The sequence below is a fragment of the Myxine glutinosa genome, chromosome 9, assembly GCF_964187855.1.
Source record: "Myxine glutinosa chromosome 9, kmMyxGlut1.1, whole genome shotgun sequence".
Classification (NCBI taxonomy): Eukaryota; Metazoa; Chordata; class Myxini; order Myxiniformes; family Myxinidae; genus Myxine; species Myxine glutinosa.
This window is the reverse complement of record NC_136269.1, coordinates 133,912,254-133,939,733: the sequence shown is the minus strand read 5'-3', so window position 1 is coordinate 133,939,733 and position 27,480 is coordinate 133,912,254. Positions and strand designations below refer to the sequence as shown.

At 41.1% G+C, this 27,480-nt stretch overlaps 1 protein-coding gene across 2 annotated transcripts in view; it reads right to left on the bottom strand.

Annotated features, from left to right (window-relative positions):
* DROSHA (drosha ribonuclease III) overlaps positions 1–27,480 on the bottom strand; it is a 112,429-nt gene that overhangs the window by 13,965 nt on the left and 70,984 nt on the right. For both annotated transcript variants that reach the window (XR_010985965.2, XM_068128106.2), the window contains exons 8-29: positions 26,234–26,320; positions 24,495–24,581; positions 22,915–22,986; positions 21,744–21,825; positions 21,478–21,552; positions 16,176–16,345; positions 15,873–15,997; positions 15,678–15,777; positions 15,463–15,570; positions 14,196–14,303; positions 12,176–12,314; positions 11,197–11,257; positions 11,047–11,106; positions 9,483–9,582; positions 9,229–9,331; positions 9,056–9,126; positions 8,895–8,939; positions 8,632–8,789; positions 7,781–7,886; positions 7,353–7,488; positions 7,109–7,191; positions 6,711–6,814 (exon numbers count right to left, since the gene is read on the bottom strand). Coding sequence is in view for 1 of the 2 variants with exons in the window: in XM_068128106.2 (XP_067984207.2) it covers positions 6,711–6,814; positions 7,109–7,191; positions 7,353–7,488; positions 7,781–7,886; positions 8,632–8,789; positions 8,895–8,939; positions 9,056–9,126; positions 9,229–9,331; positions 9,483–9,582; positions 11,047–11,106; positions 11,197–11,257; positions 12,176–12,314; positions 14,196–14,303; positions 15,463–15,570; positions 15,678–15,777; positions 15,873–15,997; positions 16,176–16,345; positions 21,478–21,552; positions 21,744–21,825; positions 22,915–22,986; positions 24,495–24,581; positions 26,234–26,320 (2,180 nt within the window). In the remaining variant the exon portion in view is untranslated. The remainder of the gene's footprint in view (positions 1–6,710; positions 6,815–7,108; positions 7,192–7,352; positions 7,489–7,780; positions 7,887–8,631; positions 8,790–8,894; positions 8,940–9,055; positions 9,127–9,228; positions 9,332–9,482; positions 9,583–11,046; positions 11,107–11,196; positions 11,258–12,175; positions 12,315–14,195; positions 14,304–15,462; positions 15,571–15,677; positions 15,778–15,872; positions 15,998–16,175; positions 16,346–21,477; positions 21,553–21,743; positions 21,826–22,914; positions 22,987–24,494; positions 24,582–26,233; positions 26,321–27,480) is intronic.

Here is a 27,480-nt window from a genome sequence, read left to right as displayed (position 1 = left end):
GTACTCTGATTATTAGAGATTATTTGAAAATAACATTTAATGTAAAAAATATTGTGGTTATTAGTTCTAATGAAAGAAAATATATAGATATTGATGGAAGTTTAATGGTATGTAAATGAGTGATATTAACAGTCAATACTCTGAGAGTTATTATACTGAGAGTCTAGGATCTGAAGATAGTTATGATACTAATAGTTTGTGTTCAAATGATAGTTATGAGAGTAGCTTTATTGATGACTCAGATAGTGAAATTGAAATTGATGAACTAGAGTATCTAAACTTTCTGGCTAATACATAGACGCTTTACTTTAAGTAAAGTTATATACATAAAACGTGTTGAAAAGCTCAAAGGTGTTTTACTTTAAGTAAAGTTATATACATAAAACGAGTTGAAAAGCTCAAAGGTGTTTTACTTTAAGTAAAGTTATACACATAAAACGAGTTGAAAAGCTCAAAGGTGTTTTACTTTAAGTAAAGTTATATACATAAAACGAGTTGAAAAGCTCAAAGGTGTTTTACTTTAAGTAAAGTTATATACATAAAACGAGTTGAAAAGCTCAAAGGTGTTTTACTTTAAGTAAAGTTATATACATAAAACGAGTTGAAAAGCTCAAAGGTGTTTTACTTTAAGTAAAGTTATATACATAAAACGAGTTGAAAAGCTCAAAGGTGTTTTACTTTAAGTAAAGTTATATACATAAAACGAGTTGAAAAGCTCAAAGGTGTTTTACTTTAAGTAAAGTTATATACATAAAACGAGTTGAAAAGCTCAAAGGTGTTTTACTTTAAGTAAAGTTATATACATAAAACGAGTTGAAAAGCTCAAAGGTGTTTTACTTTAAGTAAAGTTATATACATAAAACGAGTTGAAAAGCTCAAAGGTGTTTTACTTTAAGTAAAGTTATATACATAAAACGAGTTGAAAAGCTCAAAGGTATTTTACTTTAAGTAAAGTTATATACATAAAACGAGTTGAAAAGCTCAAAGGTGTTTACTTTAAGCACAGTTTCATCTTTAAAAAAGCCTCTAAAAAAGGCACTTTGTTTTAAGTATAATTTTACTATATAAATAAATATGATCAAAGCAACGTATTGCGATGTTTGTGAACAAGAATATAAACAATACAAAAGACACCTTAAAACTAACAAACACACATTTAATCTACTTCACCTACTATCTCCTATTCAGAAGGAAACAAAACACTGTTCTGCATGTAATAAAAATATCCTCAAGAAAGGCTTCGAAATACATCTTAAAACAATTCTACATTTATCAAATTTTATCACAACTAAAAACTCTGATGGCGCATTCAAAGAACATATTAAAATAAGAGTCTTTAACTTCAAACCTCCTGAACCAGAGTCTATAGTTGATGCTGTAGAAATAGTTAAACCTGCTGTTCAAACGTTGATTGAAAAAACACTAAAAGAAATGAAACCACTTAAATTTTATATGGGAGTAAAATTAGAAATGACAAAGGACGAAGGAGTTATAGATACACCATACATGAGAACTGAGCCACACTTTATATCTTCATATCAAGATTTTAAAACATCAGGAGTCTATGATGAACTTATTAAACAAGAGCAAGATGTGGATAATTCAATCGTAGGAAGTGGATTCAATATAGGAAAAATTATTTACATAGACATTCATATTCTTAAATCAGATCCTCTAAAAGCTTCTTCCTACATTGATTTACCCAGTGTTATCAAAAATAGAAAAGCAGTTATCAATATCAAAAATAAAGACAATAAATGTTTTCTCTGGTCTATTCTAGCACACTTACATCCTCCACATTTTCATGATGAAAGAGTATCTCATTATAAAAAATATGAGAATACATTAAATACGAAAGATCTAAAGTTTCCGATGGCTTTAAATGATATTCCTAAATTTGAAAAGATAAATAATTTATCAGTTAATGTTTATGGTCTAACAGAAACAAACAGCATTCAGGTTTTAAAGCTTTGACAATTGTAAACAAACTCATATTAATCTTCTATATTTTAATTCAGAGGAAAATTCACATTATACATACATTAAAGATATTGCTAAATTAATAAAACCACAAGTATGTAAAAGAACAAATAAAATATATATTTGTTTGCGTTGTCTTAACTTCTTCCATACACAAGAAAGATTAGATAAACATTCAAATTATTGTGGTGAACATAAATCAACGGTAATCAATATGCCTAAAGAAGGCTCAAATATCACATTCAAAGATGAAAAGAAAAAGATCAAACATCCATTTGTTATATATGCTGATTTTGAAAGTATTCTAGAAAAAATAGATACTGCTTCTCCAGATCCAAAAGATTCATACACAAATAAATATCAAAAACATACTCCTTGCGGTTTTTGTTATTATATCAAATCATCCGTTGGTGATAAATATAACAAGTTAGAGGAGTATAGAGGCTCAAATACCCCAGAGGAGTTTGTGAAACGACTAGAAAAAGACTGTGTTCGATTAACCAAGATAATGAGAGAAACTAATAAACCAATGTCCTTGACGAGTGAACAGAAAAGGGAATTTAGAAAAAACAATGTTTGTCATATTTGTGAGGAAAAAAATTGGTGAAGGTCTAAAGGTTAGAGATCATTGTCATCTCACTGGTAAATATAGAGGTCCAGGTCATCAAAGTTGTAATATTAATTATCAACTCCCCTCTTTCATTCCTGTCTTTCTTCATAACAATGCTCATTATGATACGCATCTATTTATTAATGAACTTTCAAAGACATCTGGACACATTTCAGCAATTCCTAACACAGATCAGAAATACATTTCATTCACAAAAACAATTCACACATCTCCTATTACTCATATCAGATTTCTTGATACATTTAAATTCATGGCAAGTCCATTGGCTAACTTGGTTCAAAATCTAAAAGAGTTTCCATGTCTTTCAGAGTATTTTTCAGATAAAGATTTTCTAACACAAAAGGGAATTTACCCCTATGACTATATGGACTCATTTGAGAGATTCAATGAAACACAACTTCCTTTAAAAGAAAATTTCGATAACAAATTAAACAACAGTCATATATCTGATAAAGATTATGTACACGCACAAAATGTTTGGGAAAAATATAACATCAAGAATCTTGGTGAGTATCACGATTTGTATCTCAAAACTGATGTGCTTTTATTGGCCGATGTATTTGAAGCCTTTAGATCTGTTTGTCGCACTGGATATGGATTGGATCCTGCTCACTACTACACAGCACCTGGATTGGCTTGGAGCGCGATGTTGAAAATGACAAAACAAGATTTGGATTTGATAACCGATGTCGATATGCTTTTGATGATTGAAAAGGCAAAAAGAGGTGGAATTTCACAAGTATGCTCGAGCAGATACGCAAAAGCAAATAACAAATATCTTCCAAATTATGATTCAACGAAAGAGAGTTCTTACTTGATGTACTATGACGCAAACAACTTGTATGGCTGGGCAATGTCTCAAGCTCTTCCTTATGGGAAACTAAGATGGGTAAAGGAAAAAGACTACACAAAGGTTTTACAAGATGTATGTATCTCTACACAAAAACAATTGGATGATTCAAAGGTTGGTTATTATTTTGAGGTCGATTTAAAATATCCTGAAGAACTTCATATCAAACATAAAGATCTTCCATTTGCTTGTGAGAAAGAAAGTCCAAAGAAAGAATGGTTGAGTGATTATCAACGATCGTTTGATATAGGTGAATCAACAGAAAAATTACTTACTACATTATATAACAAGAAAAATTATGTACTACACCAAAGAAATTTGCGACAATATTTATCAAAAGGTCTAAGAGTAGAGAAGATCCACAGGGTTCTAAAGTTCAATCAAAGTCATTGGTTAAAGGGGTACATTGATTTTAATACACAAAGAAGAACAGAGTCAAAAACAGATTTTGAGAAAGACTTTTATAAATTGATGAATAATGCGGTCTTTGGTAAGACCATGGAGAATGTGAGGAAAAGACAAAATATCAAACTAGCAACATCTTGGGAACAAGCATCAAAATTAATTAATAGACCAAGTTTTACTAGAGCTGAGGTCTTTACTGAGAACTTTTGTGCGATCCATTTGGTTAAAGAGAGTATTGAAATGGACAAACCTATTTACATTGGAACATCAATTCTTGACTTGTCAAAGTCATTAATGTATGATTACTTTTATATTAATCTAAAATCAAAGTATAAGGATAATGTGTCATTGTTGTATATGGATACTGATAGTTTTATTTTGAAAATTAATACTGATGATGTTTATTCAGACATGAAAAAGGACATTAATATCTATGATACAAGTAATTACAGTCCAGAGAGTGAGTTGTTCTCTTCTAAAAATAAAAAGGTGATTGGAAAGTTCAAGGATGAATTGGGGGGAAATGTTATGAGTGAATTTGTGGGATTGAGGTCGAAGGCTTATGCTTATAAATACATTGTGAATAACGTTGAAAAGACTGATAAGAAGTTAAAAGGTGTAAAGAAAAATGTCATTAAAGAAACAATAAACTTTAAGGATTATTATAACTGTTTAACAACAAAGAAAGAAGAGTTTAGAAAGATTAATGGAATAAGAAGTTATAAACATCAATTATATTCAGAAGAGGTGAATAAGAAAGCATTGGGGGCTTTTGATGATAAGAGGTTTATTTTAGAAAATGGAATTGATAGTCTCCCTTATGGTTATATAAGTATATAAGTGATAAGATATATAAGTGATAAGATATAAGTGATAAGATATAAGTGATAAGATATAAGTGATAAGATATATGTGATAAGATATATAAGTGATAAGATATATATATAAGTGATAAGTTAAAAAGGGGGGTTAGGGATTTTAACGGGCTACCGCCACCTTTTTTACTATTATATAAATGTTAGAACCAAGTATCAACCAGACTAAAGAGTGGAGGTGTAATCAACCTTGGTATATAAATGGAAAACATAACGAATGTGAAAAATATCAGATTCAAGAGGTTGAGAGAATCACTGGTCAGAAGGTTCTCAAGACGGATAAACGTATTCATTTGTTAAGTGGGGTAATGGAGGGTGGGAAGAAAAATATATTAGAGTGGAGTGAGAACTTTAATGGTTATCAATCGGATAATAAATATTATAATTTTAAAATGGTATGTGGGAGAGGAGGAGGTCAAACAAGAACCCTCCGTGAAACATACCACTTTATACTTTCACAACAAAAGGTTAAGGAACCTGTATACTTTATAAATATACTTGATGGGGATGAGTTATATAGGAGAATGGAACTCTTAAAAAAGTTAGAAAGAGATAATATATTTATAGGCTCATTAGTAGAGTGGTCTAAGGAACTACATTAAGGGGCTAGTGGGGGGAATAGGGTAAAAATTACATGGAAGTGAGAATGATCATAGGTTCATAAGGCTAGAAGGATTATTATAGATTCATAAAGGAAGAAAATCATAGGTTCATAAGGCTAGAAGGATTATAGGTTCATAAGGTGAGAAGGATTATAGGTTCATAAGGCGAGAAGGATTATAGGTTCATAAGGCGAGAAGGATTATAGGTTCATAGAGGGAGAAATAGAGGTGTTTATGATTTTTTTAAAAACAGGGGGGTAAATGACATTAGATAGGGATTTCCCATGTTAAACGGAGGTGTCCCAGAAGCAACATTTATCACCTACTATCACTTACTTATTTCCTTTCTCATCTGGGCAATATCTCGAGCACCTTTTGAGCTGGGAAGCTGATATTCGGACATGACAATGTTCAAGTGATTTGGCTGTAAAGGGTATTTTTGATTTATTGATTAATCGATTAATTATTCGATTAATTACTTAATTTTTTTATAGCTACAGATTCAGGTGAAAAGGTGGTGGTTTAGGTATTATATTAGCCAATTGATTAATAATTTAATTACTTTGATAATTATTATTTATTGATTTTAATTATTGATCACTTACTTATTTTCTTTCTCATCTGGGCAATATCTCAGGCACCTTTTGAGCTAGGAAGCTGATATTTGGACATGACGGTGACCAAGTGATTTGGCTATAAAGGATATTTCGATTTATTGATTAATCAATTTATTAATTATTTGTTTTCGATTATTTAATGATTTAATTAATTTTTAAAAGGTTACAGGTTACAACCCTAACCCTAACCCTAACAACAACTCGGTTTCGGTATGCTATTAGTGAATTGATGAAAATATTATTTTATGATTATTATTTATTTATTTTGCATGGGGCGGTGTACTTTGAATGCATCTACTTGTTTATCATTTATTTTATTTAACTGTCTCTCGGGTCGAGTGCTTCTGGAAAGGAGCAGACCACTGTGCGCCGGTACCATAGTCATATTACATATTATTGCCCTAGTGTGCAGAATTATCAGTGGCACAGCTACACCTCGGCAATGATGCAACCAGCAGGGCTGACCGTTGCCTGTATTCCTTTCAGAATGTGCGTTATTTGGAATGCTCGAGTTTATTGATTAATCGGTGACGAGGAGCCAGAGTCCAGGTTTTGCAGGCCACTGTGCTGAAGTATGCACATTAATGGTGGTGGGAACGGCACCCCAACATTAATATTGTGGTGACGTGCTCATGGATCCACTGTATCGATCGAGTTTGCCAGTTTACGTTCTTGTACACCAATGCATTCCTCCCTGAGCTTATAAGGCCTTGTACAGAGGCCTGCGTGTTCGACTGCAAACGCCCTTACTTGTACACAGGAATGTCGGGCTCCTTTCCCTCGGTGCGAAGTGTGAGGCAGCATTGCTGTAGCTGAGATTTGGGGTCATTCCAGTCCTGGTTCAAAATGAATTCCTAGCAAAGCACGTGTTAAATGCATTACAACATTACACGTGTTAGCATTAAATGCATAGCAAAACAAAGTGAAACTGGGCTGCTGTTGCATTCCTTTATGTCCAAAGTGGAATTCCCTTCAACTCCAAACCAGGAAGGTCTCTCAACCTTCCTTGACATACTCCACGCAAGCTGTTCAATAACATATTTTGTCGTTCACTAACAATTGTACACATTCCTAGCGGGAACTTCGGGACTTACACCAGGAATGTAAGGTTTGAGTCTTCCAAAGGACACAAGTACACAAGATCTCACCTTGAGTCTGGGGAAGAAACACACATTCATGAAGGTGCGGACGTGCTCCATGCCCTTGTCAATGTATAGCGCGGCAATGAATGCTGCAACAAATGGAAAATCTCAATGTTAGCAGAACCCGTCACAGGACATCGAGCCTCAGTTAATGTACACGCATCCTCAACATTAACAATCCGAACAATGCGATTCAACCCAACTAACTGACCACCAGGTGACACGTTCGGAGGACCCGTCGTCAACATACATTCGAGAAGGTCCGCAAGGACCTTGGTGCGGACGGGCCGCTGCGCCTTGTCTTTGTTCACCGCGTAGTCAGGAAGCCCCAATTCCTGTGCGACCTTTGCTTGTGTGCGGTTGTTGACCAGCGAACTACGCAGCAACTGTGGTTGGGAAAGAAATTAGAATCAGGATCAAGGTTAGGAGCGATGCAGGATGTCCAAGGGGAAGTTTCCCGAGGAACTCGCTCCAATTAATCCAATGAGCTCGTGATTAAATCATTGACCTAGTGACGACATTGCCATTGGCTATGCCATTTCATCACTACTGACAACATTCAAGGACTTCTGCGCCGTTCCATCGCAATATTATATATATATATATATATATATATATATATATATATATATATATATAATACCATGTTGAGTGTCGGACGCGATATCCTGTTCTCACCGTCAGGTGGCCCTCGTGGTGATCGGGAAAGTGGTGGAACAGATACTCGGTCGTGACCATTTGCATGATGGAGTCCCCGAGGAACTCCATACGTTGATTGTGACCCCTGGCAGGGCACATTGGTCAAGGGCAAGGTCAAAGGTCACCAGAACAACCATTCTATTACCAAATAACACCTGAAAGCTCTCTCGCTATTGAAAGAGGCTTCCTCGGGTTAACGTGAGCAACCAGTGACATTAATCTCCACCCCAAAGGTATGGTGAAAACTTGACCACATTTGGGTGGGTGAAAAGCATGGGCAGGATGCCGTGGGGAAGAAGGAGGTGCAGGTGAGTATATATATTTTTTTTTTTTGTATACAGAATCGAGGCTCGTGAAAGAGCTAACATTTATCACACAAACAAATCATATGAATATGAATGATCGTTTTAAGGCCATTTGCCCCGCTAGAGCGGGGGTTAGCCTTGCGGGCCCCATGACAATCATGGTTCCCTGTTTGAGGCAATGTTTTTATGGCCGGATGCCCTTCCTGACGCCAACCCTTAGTCGCCTCTTACGATGCGCAGGGATACGGTGTACCTATTCTAAACCGGGGTACACACCGTGATCATTCATCCCAGCAAGCTGGTACTCAATTTGCCGACCTCGGAAGGATGACAGGCTGAGTCAACCCCCCTGGCGTTAATTCAGCGATCGACCGGGATTCGAACCCAGGATCCTCGGATCCCAAGCCGGCACCCTAACCGCTAAGCCAACACCAGGTGAGTGGAAATAAATAAATAAAAGTAATTGGTGTGCTGTGGAAGGGGATGAGTGTTTCAGGTTGTTGGACGAACGAGGTGAGCACTCACAGTGTGAGATGGTTATAGCCGACGGTCCGCAGGGTAAAAGCACGTGCCAACAGGCGTACGTGTGAAAAATCTACTCCGATGGATTCCTCGAAATTGGTGAGCGTGCGCAGTACTGGAGAGGTTTTCACCAGGTGTCGGTCGGAGTTTGGTTCTTGAGACTAGGCATGGATTGAATAGGCACGGTTGTGCCGAATGTCGTATGAGTGAACGTTGTTCATTACTAGGCATAGTGATCTAACGACATGCTAAACCTTGCGTCTTACTTGTAATGGGTGAGGTGGGTAGTCCAACCAGATGTTAGTCAGGTCCTGGAGAACACAACTTCAGATTAAAATAAGGAAATAATTTATAAAAAGCAAAAAGCACAATTTTCTGTCCAGTCCAAATATCTCCGCTGAGTTTAGTGGGAGGGACATCCCCAAACCTTCTCGTCAAAGAGCAGTCTTCCAAAAAGCTTCTTCGCCTCCTCCATTCCACCTTCTTCGTAGATCGCACCTGGCGTGAAGAGCATCCGGTCCCATAAATTGAAGAATAGGCAATTAGTGCTTTGCCGCGATTGCGTGGTGCACGGGAACACGTGACATGCGTGTGACATACCCATGAGCGCCTCAAAACAGTTAGCCATGGCGTGCCGCAAGTCAGACTCACGGCAGAGGTCAGGACCATGCGCATACAGCATAAAACCGTCCAGTTGTAGCTTCTGGAAAACAAGTTTCACTGATCGCACAAGCTGTACTCCATGCTAAGTCTACACTGAAGGTTTAGTACGTGCTTATGGCCTACTCTCAACCATTTAGGTAGAGTTAGGAAAAGTACACACAAGCATGACCCACCAAAGCACCATCTCCCACCTTTGCAAGCAGCACCAGATGCTGGTTCTGCACGATGGCTGTCCGATAAGTTGCTAGGCCACCCTCTTCCAACCCAGGGAACAGGAAGTACAGATGAACACTGATGGCAGGTCCAGGGTGTCACACAAAAGGTGAGAGAATCAAAGAAGGGATCATCTAATAGATTTACATCATTTCTTCATCGTGGTGGATTTTTATTTCACAGTGGATGGGGACAGGTTATGAACATTGATTTATGGGAGCGAGACATGGGTAATGAACGTAGAGCAGCAACGAAGGTTGGAAAGGGTGGAAATGCGAATGGTTCGATGGATGTGCGGAGTATCGTTGAGAGAGAGGAAGACAAATGATGAATTGCGAAAGATGATGGGAATAGAGCCTGTGATTGATGCTGTGAAGAGGAACAGGTTGAGATGGTTTGGTCATGTGTTGAGGAAGGATGAAAGTGACTGGTTGAGAAGAGTGATGGAAATGAATGTAGAAGGAAGAAGAGGACAGGGAAGACCGAGAAAGACTTGGCTAAAGATGGTGGAAGAAGAAATGCGGGCAAGGGGGTTAACAAGGAGAGATGCAGAAAATAGGGCAAAATGGAGAAGATTGTCATGGGGACCGCAAGGCTAACCCCCGCTCCAGCAGGGAAAATGGCCTTAAAATGCATGTTGTTGTTGTTGTTGTTGTTGTTGTTGTTGTTGTTGTTGTTGTTGTTGTAGTGGATGGGGACAGAGTTAAGTGAGGGGCAGGGTGGAGAGTAAAGGTGACATATGAAATATGAAAAACCATATTAGAACTTGCACTTCAACTGGCAGGAGGAGTAATAATTATCGTGAAGCTTGGCCCAAGGGGTGATTGGTAATAAACCTGTGCATCAAAAGTGTTAGTGGAATTTTTAAGGGAAATCAAGTTGGAAATGGGAATGGGGGTAGGTGAGGAAAGGGAGGCATAATTAAAGCACGTAGCTTATCAACTGAGTTTCTTTACAATCATCGGGCTGCGAGGATAGGCCAAAGGTACTCATACTTACCTCTGAGCTGTCTCACCTAGGTTCGAACTCTGACCCAGCTACAATGCATCTTCCCTGGTGTTTTGCAGTCGAGACGGCCACCTATGTGTGTGCGCCATCCCTTGGATGGACGTTAAACTGGGTGTCCCGTCTACCGGCATTTGGTGGACGTTAAGGATCCCTTGGTGGCAGTCATGACTGTATACAGACGACGACGGCTTGCAATCACCTCTGGATGGTTCACGTGCTTTCATGATCACGAAACGTTGGGATAACTTGTACTAACACTGCACGTGCTTGGAAACTTGTAAACCAACTACTGTCCCTATAATTCATGTAAAAGTGCATCGATTCCTCATATGCTTTCTAGTGTACAATCAATGTACAAACTCCTTGAAACTTAGAGACTCGGACAACTTGTCGAAATTAAAAAAAGATGAAAGTTTTCATTTTCAAATAACTTTATATAGAAGCTTCATTTTGGACACGAGAAGTCTGACAAGTGATGTCACCTCATCTATTGCCATTATTGCATTTAAGACAGCTGCACAGGAAATTATTTACCTGGTGAGGAATTCAACAACTGCGTCTCCAAGGAATTCCAACCGCTCATTGTGATTGATCCTGAAACCACAACGCATTGCATGCAATTACAGCCACAGCATGCAACAGGTGCGTTGATGCGGCAAACCTGGCGAGGCAAACGGAACTCACCGTGAGGGCGTTGGATCTTCTTGACCCAAGCGAGACATGATGTTTATTAGCGTGTTTATCCCTGTGACACACACACACACACACACACACACACACACACACACACACACACACACACACACACACACACACACACACACACACACACACACCATGGGTAGTTTAGTACAAGGAAATGAACAGCCAGAAACAAACAAACATATAGCAAGTAATGAATTGATCACCCTTTGGGATTGACGAGCACCTGCGTATCCGCCGAGTACCTCCGCAATTTAGGCGACTGTTGCCATTTGTGCCTTCCCTAATACTTAGGTACCAGCATATTTTGGCTTAAGGCAGTGGTTCTTAACCTTTTTAAAAGCGCCGAACCCTAAAGAAACCCACCGAACCCTCGCGGAACCCCTCAAATTTGACCAAAAAATTAAGAAGAATTGCATCTTAATGCGTTTTCTGTTCTTCTTTTCGGGAGGCGATCTGGGAAATGCGTGGTTTTGTTTTGGCAAGGGCCACCCTCAATGGGATGGGAATACAATTGCAAATAACATTTCCATTTGTTCGTAACATACGTAACATACATAAACTTTTTTTTTTTTTTTTTTTTTATACATAGCAAAATAATAATAATATTAATAATAAGCGTAATTACACATAGATTCAAAATTGATACAAAACTTTAAAAAACAAATTGCAATGCGTTTTGGAGGACCTCCGCCGAACCCCTGAGACTGGCTCATTGAACCCCTGGGGTTCGGTCGAACCCAGGTTAAGAACCACGGGCTTAAGGGTTCTGCTTCTTTGGTGGATACTTTTCCCCTCATTTTATCGAAAGAGGAAATGGATCTAATTTGTGACAGCCACTTTCAATCGGTTCAGCTATAATGTCCCAAACGGTGATCAATTCGTCTATAACGTTTCAATTCAGCAACTTCAATCGGTAGAGTATGTTGAGCATTTGGGGCACATCGATCAGCATGCTCACCCTTCTTCCGTTGGTGCTGGTGCTGAACCTTGCGATCTCCATACTTGGGTTGCCGTGTTCCACTGTTGGACAGAGTATTGCGAGCATGGTCGGGGTTCATACCATAATTCAGGTGGTAGCTTGGATGAGTCAGGGCTAACTGTAGGATCACACAGACACGTCAAACATTATAGCTTGGCGTTCGGGTTAGGATTACATTAGGTTATATTAATGTTTAAGTTTAACCTCTTCATTCGTGCTATTTTCGATAATTCTCATGCGTCCAAACAATTTTCTGGAAGTACATTGTGATGTTGTGATGCAATGGCCTACTTCAAAGCACCAAACCGAAACCAAACTAGATTTGCACTTGGAACAGAGGATACCTCCACCAGGCTGAACAGTTTACATTTTGTATCCCGCTGATAGGTCAGATCGGCATCCAGACCTGAACCAAAATCTAATCTTTCTTGTCACCTACCCACTCGTCCACCAAGTTTTGTCTGAATCTGTCCAAAACTTTTTGAGATATCGTGCTGTTTATAGTTTTTGGCCCTATCACTCAATGGGGAAGAACCGCTTATAAATTCTCGTATGCGGATATCTGGATTTGCATCTTCACCAAAATCGAATCGATTCATCCTCGTCACACACCCAACCTGCCCACCAAGTTTCGTATGAATCCGTCCATAACTTTTTGAGATATCCTGCTCACAAATAAACACACAAATGAAAAATTACTCATAGAATAGAGCGACACTTGGCAAAAGAGAACAAAGTAGACTGGCACTTGGTAGAGCATCCTTTTGACCTCATAATAATTGGTGGTTGAATTATGTAATCTGATATGCAAATAGTCTTCAAATTAAGTTAATTGGATGAAAATTGACAATTTTAGAAATTCGGCCTATGTTGACCTTGTGACCTATGTTGACTTCAAAAATAGCTAGTTGGTGGTTGAATTCAGTTAGCTGATATGAAAATCCTTTTCAAATTTCAAGTCATTCGGATGGAAATTGAGGATTTTAGAAAATTTGAAAAAACAAGTGGTTGACCTTAGGTCTATGTTGACCTTTTGGCCGAAGTTGATCTCAAAAATAGTTGGCGGTTGATTTCAATTTGCTGATATGAAAATCCTATTCAAATTTCAAGTCAATCGGATGAAAATTGAGGATTTTAGAAATGTGAAAAGAGGGGTTGACTGCTTTGATTTTGCGCAGGCAGTTTCATTTAGGTAAACAGCAAATGGACAAGAGACATCGGCCGATGTTGACCTTTTAGCCTATGTTGACCTCAAAAATAGTTGTTGGTTGAATTCAGTTCGCTGATCTGTAAATCCTTTTCACATTTCAAGTCAATCGGATGAAAATTGAGGATTTTAGAATGTTGAAGAAAAGTGGTCGACCTTTGGCCTGTGTTGACATTTGACCTTTTGACCTAAAAAAAGTGATTTTGTCGGACAACTAACTCTACCAGTTAGTGAAGCTTCATTCATGAAGATCGGTTTAAAATTGTGAAATGTAAGCAAGTATAAGTGAGCGGACGGATAAACACACAAACACACACACACACAAACACACAAACACACAAACACACAAACACACAAACACGCACCCACCAACCGATCAATATACTTTGTCTGAATTGCCTCGAAAAAAAAAATTGCCTCGTAAAAAACAAGGGTGAACACATAACATTTGTCAACCTTAGGTGGCAGAGGTAATCACCAAGTTCCAGTTTTGCTCCAACAAAGGGTTAACACCTGAAACTTGTCCTTGCTTCCCACGGCGGTTAGCATACTTGGATGAACGTTCTGTTGAATCCACCTGCCATTCTATCTCTCCGCTGATGCACGTGACTAGCCTTCACAATTAACACCGGTTCTTCATTTCACCATTCCGAAAGTTTATGAATGCATCGGGAATCAAACCCAGGCTCGACTGCTCAAAGGCAAGTGCACTGCCTCTGCACCATCCAGTCGGACCATTTACCCCATAATGGCGGAAGTGCAAGTGTTTTGCGTGTCGTATGCGTGTGCAACCTGGAGAAGTTGGCGGTTTTGGAAGGAATAACCCACGAGACGTTCCAGATGAACCAGGCACTGCTGGTAGCGGATGTGATGCGTGAGCACCGGAAGGATCAGGGCATGCTGTGCACACAAAGGACACGTGTCAACATGCAAAAGCATGGCAGGTATCATTCACACGTCAAACATAAAGCCAGTTTCATTCAGGTAAACAGCAAATGGACAACAGACAGACATTGCTGCAGTAACACAACATGACACCCAAAACATCTGTTATCCTATTATAATCAGCTGTCGATGATTCCAGTGAATAAGTTTGGCCATAATGAATCCCATATGGATGCAATATTGTAATGTGCACCTACCTCCCCCCTCCCCCCCATATGATGTTGAAAAGGTCTATAGTCGAATAGTTTATCCAACAAATCTCCATTAAGCCAAACGAATCCACTAAATTACAGACAAGTCAATCTCTTACACATAATCAGCAAATTGACGGGATCCATCATAGCAGCAGATCCATACAAAATCTGTTTACAAATGATAACTTTTGCCAAAAATCGATTCAGCCCTTCCCTTGACCATCTACGATCATGAGGCCTGCTGCTATGGCTAAGCTGATGGTGGGTGTGCATCCCAGACTGCAAACATGAATTTAAGACCGTCTCTTTTGACATATTTAAAGCTTATAAGAAGGGGCAGCATCCTGCCTTCTCAACACAACTTTGGAAAATCTGACCAAAAGGTTCTCTTCCGGTTTACATAATCTGTATAGAAATTGTGTCGCTCTCATCAGTATTCCCTCATCCTTATTGTGACCCAAGGCTGGCAGGATGGCCGAGAGGTACATACACGTAGCTTTACTGACACGAACACCATCAGTTCTCTGTAATTTGCCTTCGTCTTGCCCTTCAGGGTCGCAGGCATTCATTGACCGACTCTCTTTCAGTCCAGTCCATCTTCTGAATTTCAAGATGTCTACCTCCATGTTCGTGTTTCGGAAACTACCTGTCCAATTCAGACCGGTCTTGCTTTTCCCCTTAGATCATCAAGACGGTAATCCTCCCATTTCCTGATGAATCACATATCTCTCGATTTGTGTTTCTACTCTCCATAGACATAGGTCTATGACGAATGCCTTGCTTTTGCTCGCTTCATTCCCTCAGTGTGAGCTTTTAGTTTCCAGAGGCCTCAGTTGCTGTGGACAACGTACGCAGCACATAAAAGGCCATCACGAAAACTCATTATAACCAGCTTCTCCCTTACAAAAACCTAGGGAGACCTGGCAAACGTCTGAACGCAATCCTGTCCTCCAGAAGCCCTGGCTGCTCAGCTCCACCGTGACCTCCCGTCGCATGCTGTTCTTCTGCCGTATACGCTGAAGAGCTTCCTGCAAAGTAAAACCCAGCACATGGGTTGAAGCACTTCACCCATACGGCATGCAAAATATGTATGAGAACGCACCAGCACCAATAGCTCAGACATTCAGATCCTCACCTCCCTTAAGATGAGCTTTTGCTTGTCTGTGTACTTGTTCCTTGGACTGTTTGCAAGTAAGTGTCTCAGCTTCAGGTAACTCTTCCACAACTTCTGGTACCTGATGAGCACATGGAGTGTGTTCCAAATGGGATGTGTTCGTGTACTGTACTGTATGTGCTGGCGTGGTACAGCAATATTGAAACAAAAACATACTGAGGATCCCCAGCATAGCTCAGCTGCGCAGGCCGGATTCCAAAGTGCACAAGAACAGGAAAGGTGATGACTTCCGAGTTAAACTGCTCTCGATCCAGCTGATCAATGCGTACAGAGCTTGGCTTCTGCCAGGGGTGAAAGTGGGGTGATCAGGCAATCTTTCCAACAACACCACCAAAAGGGCCACTTGTCACCACCACCCAAAATGGACATCACCAAGAATATTAAAAACAACCAAGTTTAGAGTACGGAAATATTCAACGAACAAACACCCAATGGCCCATTATTTTTGATATAACTTACCATTTGTGGGTTTGAAACGATCATGCCCTTGCACTCTTCAGCGTATTTCTGCCAACGAGTTTCATCCCACTGCAGCATCACCTTAATGTTCTCATCGGGAACGAGGGGACGGTTTTCACGAATCAAATACATCAACACCTGGTGCATGGACAGCACCTCTTTCCCGTGCTCTGCAATTCAGGAAGGGTAGCTCAGATGGTAGCATAACTGCCTCTGAATCGTCAGGTCATGGATTCAGTCTTAGTTGGAGTCAAATATAAACCACCTGTTGAAGGGGGTGTTCATCCAGCTGTTGTGTCCAATAGCGTTAATTTGTGAATGCCAACCATTCAAAAAGTATCTTTTAAAATAGTAGGCCTTTAAAAGTTGGTGTGATCTGACCTGCCCCGTGACCTTGAAGATCGTTGAGGCACCATATTGGCATTTCTATGGACAAACAGACCCGGCATACCAATCTTTGACTCCCAATGCTAAAATATTACAGGTTAAGCATTTGGAATGTGATCAGGGTACCAGACTACAATGGCTACCCTTTAAAAAAGGTATAATCACCAATGATTTTGCAAGCAGACAGAACACTCAGCGTAGGATCTCTTTTCGAAGAACGGTGTATTCATTGAAATACGTCCTGACTAAGTTGCCGGAATGAGAGTTGATTGTTGTGTTAGGGTTAGGAATCAAACCCAGGTTAGACATCCCAAAAGTAAGTACACTACTTCTGAGCTATGGCATTCCAAATTTCCTGCACGTCGATGACCATGATACCATCAAAAATCACCACCAAATGATGCAATGGCTTCCTGATTATGACAACAGTCAGTTACGTTGTGTATAAATGCCATTAAAATATCAAAAAGGCCAGAACATATAAATGTACATGGGCAGAGATGCAAAATAAAATAGCATATAAATAAAATAATGAATTGCCTGATTTGATGGAAATCTTACACTTGGAGAGAGACTGTACTGTCTACATGTCTATATAAAATAATAATAATAATAATAATAATAAAATAATAACAACAATCTTTAATCTATATCTTTCCTTATATATCCATATCTAATCCCATCTATCCAAAAATAAAAAATAAAAATATTGGCACCTTTGCACTTTTTTCAAATAACTCACAATTTTCTCTAAAAATAACTTGAAATTGACAAAAGTATTTGGTCTCCACAATTCTTTATTTCACTGTTAATATGACAGAACCTTTGTTTTTAATTCAGAACTTAATATATCCTTTTAAATCAGAAAATATAAAAGAAATGGCATTGACAAAATTATTGACACCCTCGGCTTAATATTTGGTAGGATGGCCTTTGGACAAAATAACTGCAGTCAAGCGCTTCCTATAGTATAAACAAAAATGAGCTTCCTTCACCTCTCTACTGGCAGTTTGGCCCACTCTTCATGTGCAAACTGCTCCAGTTCACCCAGATTTGAAGAGTGCCTTCTCCCAACTGCTGTTTTCAGATCTCCCCACACGTGTTCAATGGGATTTAGATCTGGACTCATTGCTGGCCACTTCAGAACAGTCCAGCGTTTTGTCTTGAAACCATTCCTGGGTGCTTTTTGAAGTGTGGTTGGGGTCATTGTCCTGTTGCAAGACCCATGACCTTCGACGGAGACCCAGATTTCTGACACTGGGTTGAACATTGCGCTTCAAAATGCCTTGGTTATCTCCCGATTTCATGATGCCATGCACACATTCAAGGTACTCAGTGCCATAGGCAGCACAGCAACCCCAAAACATCACTGAACCTCCTCCATGTTTGACTGTAGGGAAGGTGTTCTTTTCTTTGAAGGCTTCATTTTGTTTTCTGTAAACATAGAGATGATGTGCTTTACCAAAAAGCTCTAATTTGGTCTCATCTGTCCACAGGACATTCTCCGAGAAGGATTTTGGCTTGTTCAGGTATGTTTTGGAAAACTCCATTCAGGCTTTCTTATGTCTCTCTCTCAGCAATGGGGTCCTAATGGGTCTCCTACCATAGAACCCCCTTTCATTGAGTTGGTGATGGATGGTGCGAGTTGAAACTGTTGCACCTTGTGTCTGAAAGTCAGCTTGAATCTGTTTGTCAGTTGATCGAGGTGCTTTCTCCACAATTCAAACAATCCTTCGCTGCAATCTTCGATCAAGTTTTCTCTTGCAGCCACGTCCAGTTAAGTTGGCTCCAGCGCCAGGGGCCTTAAACTTCCTGATAACATTGCGTACGATGGACACAGGAACATCAAGGTCTCTGGAGATCGGCTTGCAGCCTTGAGATGGTCCATGGTCAGCTACAATCTTGTGTTTGACCTCCTCAGACAATTCTCTGGTTTTATTTTTTTTCCTCCATGCTCATTCCGGTACACACAGTGGAGTGGCACAAAACAGCAGAATGACTCCTTTTCTCTATTCAAACTGGTTGAATGAGTGATTTTTATATTGCAGGCACCTGCAATTCACCACAGGTGAGTTCAATTCCAAAGTTAATGAGAATCACCTGCTTTGAATCTAATTATTTCTAAAAACTTCTAAATGGTGCCAATAATATTGTCTGGGCCATTTTAGGATTTCTGTGTGGAATAACCTAATATTTAATAATTTTTTCAGCTTTTTTGTGTTTTATTTCACTGCAAAGCAAAAGAAATACATATGTGGATACCAAAAGATATTTTAATTTAAACAATTCTCTGGAAGAAATAGTGCATTATTTGAAACAAGCGTTACGCCTAGGTCCCCCGTCGGTGAAGTGATGTGAGTTGACAAAGTGGAAGACGCAAGGCGGCCATCTTGGATTTTGACTTGGCGACCCAATTTTCAATAGCATTCTCCCTTATGCGTAGATACACCCACACACCAGATTAGAAGTTAGTTCGTTTATTTTTCAAGATATTTCGCTCACAAGGTTCAGACATATATATGGTGGCGGCCATCTTGGAGTTTGACGTGGCGACCCAATTTTCAATAGCCTTCTTCCATATGCCGAGATACATCCACACACCAGATTAGAAGTTGGTACTTCGCTTATTTTTCAAGATATTCCGCTTACAAGGTTCAGACATACATGGCGGCGGCCATCTTGGATTTTGACGTGGCGACCCAATTTTCAATAGCGTTATTCCTTATGCGTAGATACACCCACACACCAGATTAGAGGTTAGTAGTTCGTTTATTTTTCAAGATATTTCGCTCACAAGGTTCAGACATACATGGCGGCGGCCATCTTGGATTTTGACGTGGCGACCCAATTTTCAAACGGGTTCTTCCTTATTCCTAGATACACCCACACACCAGATTAGAAGTTGGTACTTCGCTTAATTTTCAAGATATTCCACTCACAAGGTTCAGACATACATGGCGTCAGACATACATGGCGGCGGCCATCTTGGATTTTGACGTGGGTTGCACCCACACACCAAATTAGAATTCGGTCCTTTGCTTATGCACGCACGCACGCACGTACGCACGCACACACGTCCGTCCGTCCGCCTGCACGCACGGACGGACGGACGGACAGACACACGGACGGAGGGGAAAACCAGAGTCCCCCTTTCGCTCCGCGGTGCGACGGGGGACAAAAAGTGCAAGGGTGCCAATATTTTTGGCCATGACTGTATATTCATATCGAACCCCATCTATCCATATCTAACCCCATCAATCCATATCTAACCCCATCAATCCATATCGACCCTCACCTATCCATCTCTATCCATCTCTATCCATCTCTAACCATCTCTAAATATCTCTAAATATCTGCATCCATCTCTAAATATCTGCATCCATCCCTATCCATCTCTATCCATCTCTATCCATCTCTAACCATCTCTAAATATCTCTAAATATCTGCATCCATCCCTAAATATTGTTACGTTTGTGGGGTAGAGATGAAATACCATAGAGGTAGAACCGCGTGGATTAGCATGGACCGTGGACGCGTAGGAGACATTTCGATGTATATAAGCAGGGAAAACTGTGAGCTTAAGAGAGTTTACGTGTCATCACATGGAGGGTGATTTTGTGTTAGTTAAATAGGGCTTAAGGATAATTCCCAGTATGTAATTGCCTCCTGTGATTTTCCCCTATGTGGTTTTACAACTACCAACACAAAACCCTGTAACCAACAACAACAATCGTCCCTTAACCAATCATAACCGACACCATTCCCGAGCAGAGCCGAACGTTCTCGTGAGGGACAATTAACCCTGCCCATCAGCCGAGTAAGGGCACGGCATCTCTTCTCTCTTCCCTCTCCCTCTCCCTCTCCCTCTCCCTCTCCCTCTCCCTCTCCCTCTCCCTCTCTCTCTCTCTCTCCCTCTCTCTCTCTCTCTCTCTCTCTCTCTCTCTCCTTTCGTCGGGGGCGGGCACGCTTTGTCTCGGGTGCTCTAGTGAGGAGACCTTGTGGAGCTGGGTGAAACTTTGCAACGTTGGAGGAGGGGGTGTTGGTTGACAGTGGTGCACTTCAAAGAAGGCTATCCTCTCTGCTTGCCCCATGCCGGTGGCTGGCTGCAGGCACGATTCTGTGCCATTTTGTGTGCTTCCCTCGTGGTGACTCGGGTTTGGCAACCAGCAAGCTCCGACCAGCCATTTGGGACGTAAAGCTAAGTGTCTGTCGGCTTGAAACAAAATAATTTATTTTCTTTTATCATTCTCCTTGTGTTGCCTGGTGTTGCCTGGTGTTGGGCAACTGGTGCTGGGCTAGCGTTGGGCTAGCCTGGTGTTGGGCTAGCGGCTAGGGTGCCAGCTTAGGATCCTAGGATCCTGGGTTCGAATCCCGGTCGATCGCTGAATTAACGCCAGGGGGGTTGACTCAGCCTGTCATCCTTCCGAGGTCGGCAAATTGAGTACCAGTTCACTGGTAATTCCCTGCTTGTCGTAAAAGGCGCCAAAAAGGGTTGGCGGCAGAAAGGGCATCCGGCCGTAAAACATTGCTTCAAAAAGGGGACCAACAAAAACAACAACAACCACGGTGCCCGAAAAAGGCCAACCCCCACTTTGCGGGGAAAAATGGCCTCTAAAGGTGGTTTTTTGGGGGGGGGGGTTTTGTTTTTTTATTCTCCTTGTGTATTTTTGTGCCAGCGTGGAGGGTCCCTCAAAGTAGCAAATAGTTATTTTACCTCAACATTCTATTTATCGTATTGCATTTATTTTCATTAAACCATTATTTGTTGCATTTCAATTTGTTGTATTGTTGATTTTCCTTGTCTCATTTCTGTGGTTGTGGGTTCGAGGAATAAACCCGTGTGGCGGCCGTCGGTGCAGGTAAGCAAACAAAAATGTCTCTCCACGCCAAATCTAGTCGAGTACAAACATCTTACCTGGGAGAGACCGGACAAACCGTGGCATAAAATGGAAACAGGGACAAGTAGGACGTCCATCAGAGAATTGTGGACCTGCAAATGGTAACAGGAAAACGGTGCTTACTGAACAACCCTCCCTTACAACTCAGAATTGGAGTCATGCAGCTTTTCAATAAACCAGCCATGGCAACCTTCTAGCCAACCGAATGCTCTCAACATGATGAAAATATCCCTTTTCAATGGAATCCACAAATACATATGCTCTTTGGTCAAGCACGACATACCCTGCAGATCCCAGTCGTAGAGCTCAAACAAGTCTTTGAAGACAAAGTTGCAGAAAAGGTCCAGCTCCTGATTGCAGAAGTTCTGTAGTAAAGTCAAAAGTTTTAGAAACTGTACAGAGTTTATCTAGATGTGAACACACAGCAGACTTTTTTAAAGTTCTACTGCTTATATCACCATCTATACATCGTTTCATATCACAATATCACATGGAGGTGCTTATTTCCATTCCACAATACTAGGGCATGCCCGTACTATATATATATCTAAAATTATATCCCCCCCCTCTATTTACATGAAATGGTTTGGTCCATGAAATGTTTTGGTCCATTCGCAACGCCAAAGCGAACGGCGAACGCTTTACATGAAATGGTTTGGTTCATGAAATGTTTTGGTCCATTCGCAACGCCAAAGCGAACGGCGAACGGCTTGCGAGTACAGTGACAATCCCCCCCCCCCCCCCCCCTCTATTTACATGAAATGGTTTTAATTAGTTTTAAAACATAGTTTAACGCCAACATATGGCATGCCCGTACCCGTACTATCCGTAATGGCGCACGCTCTCACAGGAGCTCCGGAAGGTCGCATATCGCAGGAAAGCGAAAGAATCGCAAATTAGTTTTAATTAGTTTTAAAACATAGTTTAACGCCAACATAGCGCCAACATAGTTTGCCGACGGGAAATAAATGAATACGCTCTCAAATGTGCCATCCGAGGCAGAGTCTGTTCGCCACGTTCGGCACACGTGATAGCTCGCTGCTCTCTGATTGGTTGAATCGTTTTTTGGACATAGCTCGGTAACTACTTCTGCGATTAATTTAAAACCTTTAAAAGGCACATCCTCGGGTCCCCAGCAATATACCTGGCAAGTTTCAAGTATATCGGACCGGTAGTTGTCGAGAAACAGCGGTCACAGACAAACATACAAACATACAAACATACAAACAAACATACACACAGAGATTACTGGAATTATAGATAGATATGTGCTACATTGCATGCTGATGTGTCAGGTCAAGCTTCAGGTATATTCTTTCACATGAGCGACAAATTTAATGGAGACCATGCTACAACGGTGTAAATTGAAAACTGTGGTATTTAAATGAAAACAATAATAGAAGTCAAGACAAGCAAGGAACCAGAGAAAGAAGAATGTGGTCATGCTGCCTCACCTCCGGCATGGCTTCTTCGATGAACAGTACAGTGTAATCAATGTTGAAGCGAACCACTTTGCACTCTGGTAACTGATTGGTTGAAAAGAAGAGTTAATCACAAAAGAAAGTTCATCCGTTTTTATCCCCAAGTATAACTTTCCTTGAAAAAACAGATGACAATAAAATTATGACAGATGTTACCAAATAATATAATAATAATCCATCCAAACACCAAGGAGTGTTGAAACCACATGTCGGATCATTATTACATGGCGTGCAGCACATGGCTGCTGGTTTCCTTAAATGCTGGGAGCATCACTGTGCCATGGATGCAGTGCCCTGTCTATATTAGAACAGGAATTTGCAACTTGTTCAGGGTGTCCTCTTCATGAAACACACAGTGGGAACTTTAACGTCCACCAACTAACGTTGGCAGAAGGGAAGCCCAGTTTTAGAGACGTATATACTCGCGAGTGGAGACGACACCCAGTGGCGGCAGTGTACGTACACGCATACACATGTACATACGTACACACACACACTTTGAGAATAAGAAAACTTCACAAACTGGTCCATGAATAATGATCCTTTACTGAAACGGAGGTGGATATTTCGAGACCTTGGAGGACTCTCTTTGGAGACTTAGGAGGAATAAATTTAGTTGCGATCACATAAGCAGTTACAAAGATCTCCCCATTCCCCATCCCTAAACAAGTTCCCCTCATCCACTCAATGATACTCCACATGGGGCTCCCATTATATCTGCCAAGTTTGGTGGCCCTACAATGTTCCGTTCTCAAGGTATATACGAGTGTGAATGTGTATATATATATATATATATATATATATACATACACAAGATATAAGACAAACAGTAAAATAGAATGTGACAATAACAGAATTGTTGTGAGACTGGTTGGCAAAGGCTCCACATGTGGGCCAACAGCAGCAATCATTGGTCTCCGTGACTCTTGCAGATGGTGATGAAATTACAGGAGATAATAGCTCACAATACTTCATGGAAAAGTGTCGTGTGTGCTCTGCTTTACACGATACACGCCACCTTTCTCAACATGAAAAGACAAATGCGGTTGTAATGAAATTGTGTCTAAGTTGCACCCAGGTGTTATGCCGACTCTGCCCACTGCGGGGTTCCTATAAGAATTCGGACTGGACAGCGCTCCGATGATTCCTGTGACATTTACTCTGTGTGATGTAGTGCATTCTCATATGGTGCGTGTTACTCTAGGTTCTAAGCTTGCTTGTACTAGTTGCAAAACCATTACTTACTTCGATGATTACTATATACTGATATGTGGCTTGTTGGTTTCTTACAGGTATTGCTAGAGATCGATTCTGAATTAAACCTACTCTTGGGACAATGTTGTAGATCTGATTCTTACAACAGCGGTGAAGATTCCGCTGCTATCGCCAACCATTCAACAATGGTGTCTCTTACTTTCTTCATGGAGGACAATAAATGATTAGAAAATTTAACATTTGAATTGAAAGCATTTCCTGTTAGTAACAAAACTTGTCAATTTCTCAGCATCATTGCCCCTTTCCATCCTTTCCCAATCCCCAGTGTTACGACTCACATTGACAAGAGGTGTGTGTGACAGCAGTGAGAAGCCCTCAAAGATGTATTCATGGTCATCGTACTCGATGACCGTTGGTTGATCAGTCTGCAGGCCATAGACAGTACAAAAGGTGTTAATATGTCTTTGCCCCCATGTCCCCCGACCTCAAAATTCTGCATTTATAATCGCATCAACAACATAAGTGACGTTTTTGTGGATTTGTATGAAATACAGATCCCTCACCTATCTGGTAAAATAAGTCATTCAACATAAAATTTATGTTCGGCTTCATTCAGTGTTCTTCTTCTTCTTCTTCTTACATTTGGCTGTGCCACTGATGCTGTTATCTGTAGGTTAGAGCAGGCAGTTGTAATTTGTTCATGGTGCCGGCAATAACTTGCGTACTCTTCGTGAAGGACGCCATGGGATCTTTAACGTCCACCAAGTAATGCCGGCAGACGGGACGCCCAGTTTAACGTCCATCCGAGGGACGGCACACACACTGATGAATGGCCCTGCCTAGGAAACTCCATGATGACAGTTTATATCTGGGCCAGGATTTGAGCCCAAGTTACACAGCTTAGAGGTGAATGTGCGTACGTAGTGTGTTCAAAAAGTATCCGACCTTTATTTTTCGTGCGTAAAAAAAAAGAACCTAGGGAGGCGTTGATTGGTGCACGTATGTAGGCGATCCTAATGCGCACGCGTGAATTTTTTCCCACCTGCAGAAGCTGTCATTCGACGGCAGACCGCCGATGAGTGAGGACATGTAAGTGAGCGCCGTCGGATTTTCGTTTTTGACAAAATGACGGAAAAACTTGAACAACGCTACTGCATCAAATTTTGTGTTTCATCAAACTTGCATCAAAACTGCAACTTGGTTTCTGGGTCGTACCCATAAACCCAGGACTCATCGCCAGTGATCACTGTGTTGAGGAAGCTGGGATCGCTGTTCACAGTCTCCAGCATGTCCTGTGCGATCTCCAAACGGAGATGCTTCTGCTCAATCGCTAGCAGCTTTGGTACGAACTTCGCTGAGATTCTCCTGAAGCCCAAATCCTCCTTCATAATGGAATGAACGGTGTTGAATCTTGCGGATCGTTTCCACTTGGGAATCGCCAAGCTTTACACAAAATTTGATGCAGTAGCGTTGTTCAAGTTTTTCCGTCATTTTGTCAAAAACGAAAATCCGACGGCGCTCACTTACATGTCCTCACTCATCGGCGGTCTGCCGTCGAATGACAGCTTCTGCTGGTGGGAAAAGATTCACGCGTGCGCATTAGGATCGCCTACATACGTGCACCAATCAACGCCTCCCTAGCTTCTTTTTTTTTACGCACGAAAAATAAAGGTCGGATACTTTTTGAACACAGTGTTACTTCCTGCCAGCCATCAGCAGCAGTATGGAAGTCATTTCAATTGCATTTGGTGGAATGACACAAGTGTTCAAGGCATTTGGTGGAATGACAAGAGTTTAAAAAACACAAACAGAGCACCAATATAACATAGTCCAAAAATCTCCTGGAGTGTAAGAGGAAAATGTAACCTTTGCTGTGGATATGCGCTCAATGTTTCACCAAACATATAGCGCACATCCTTTAACGTAGAAGGAAAGAGAACACTCCACTACCCCATCGTCCCTCAAAGATGACGGCACATGAACGAGTCAGACAAATAACAGGAAGACTTGTTGGATTTTCAAGGCAGGTTCTCAAACACAGGTCCCCCAGCAATAGGGTACTAGCTATGGCACCCACCAGGAAGTTGGTAGGTGGGGAAATGGTGACACGATAGTGGAACATCCGGCCAGCATTGTTGGTGTTCGGTCGGCAAGCTTCTACAGCCTAAAAGGGAAGTGCGGGGTTGAGGCATGGAGTCAGGCCTAGCACTATGATGTGCACATGACCATTGTAAACAACAACTGCAGTCTCCTTTTCTAATCCACAGGGCTGTGGCTATTTCGAAAAAATATCCACACAATGACCATGTATGACATGACACTTGGGTATCGTGTCGGCTTTATGCATCACCGTACCACCTTGGGTATCGCTTAATCATCACCGTACCACCTTGGGTATCGCTTAATGCATCACCGTACCACCTTGGGTATCGCTTAATCATCACCGTACCACCTTGGGTATCGCTTAATCATCACCGTACCACCTTGGGTATCGCTTAATGCATCACCGTACCACCTTGGGTATCGCTTAATGCATCACCGTACCACCTTGGGTATCGCTTAATACATCACCGTACCACCTTGGGTATCGCTTAATGCATCACCGTACCACCTTGGGTATCGCTTAATCACCGTACCACCTTGGGTATCGCTTAATCATCACCGTACCACCTTGGGTATCGCTTAATGCATCACCGTACCACCTTGGGTATCGCTTAATCATCACCGTACCACCTTGGGTATCGCTTAATGCATCACCGTACCACCTTGGGTATCGCTTAATGCATCACCGTACCACCTTGGGTATCGCTTAATGCATCACCGTACCACCTTGGGTATCGCTTAATACATCACCGTACCACCTTGGGTATCGCTTAATGCATCACCGTACCACCTTGGGTATCGCTTAATGCATCACCGTACCACCTTGGGTATCGCTTAATCACCGTACCACCTTGGGTATCGCTTAATGCATCACCGTACCACCTTGGGTATCGCTTAATCACCGTACCACCTTGGGTATCGCTTAATCATCACCGTACCACCTTGGGTATCGCTTAATCACCGTACCACCTTGGGTATCGCTTAATCATCACCGTACCACCTTGGGTATCGCTTAATCACCGTACCACCTTGGGTATCGCTTAATGCATCACCGTACCACCTTGGGTATCGCTTAATCATCACCGTACCACCTTGGGTATCGCTTAATGCATCACCGTACCACCTTGGGTATCGCTTAATCATCACCGTACCACCTTGGGTATCGCTTAATCATCACCGTACCACCTTGGGTATCGCTTAATCACCGTACCACCTTGGGTA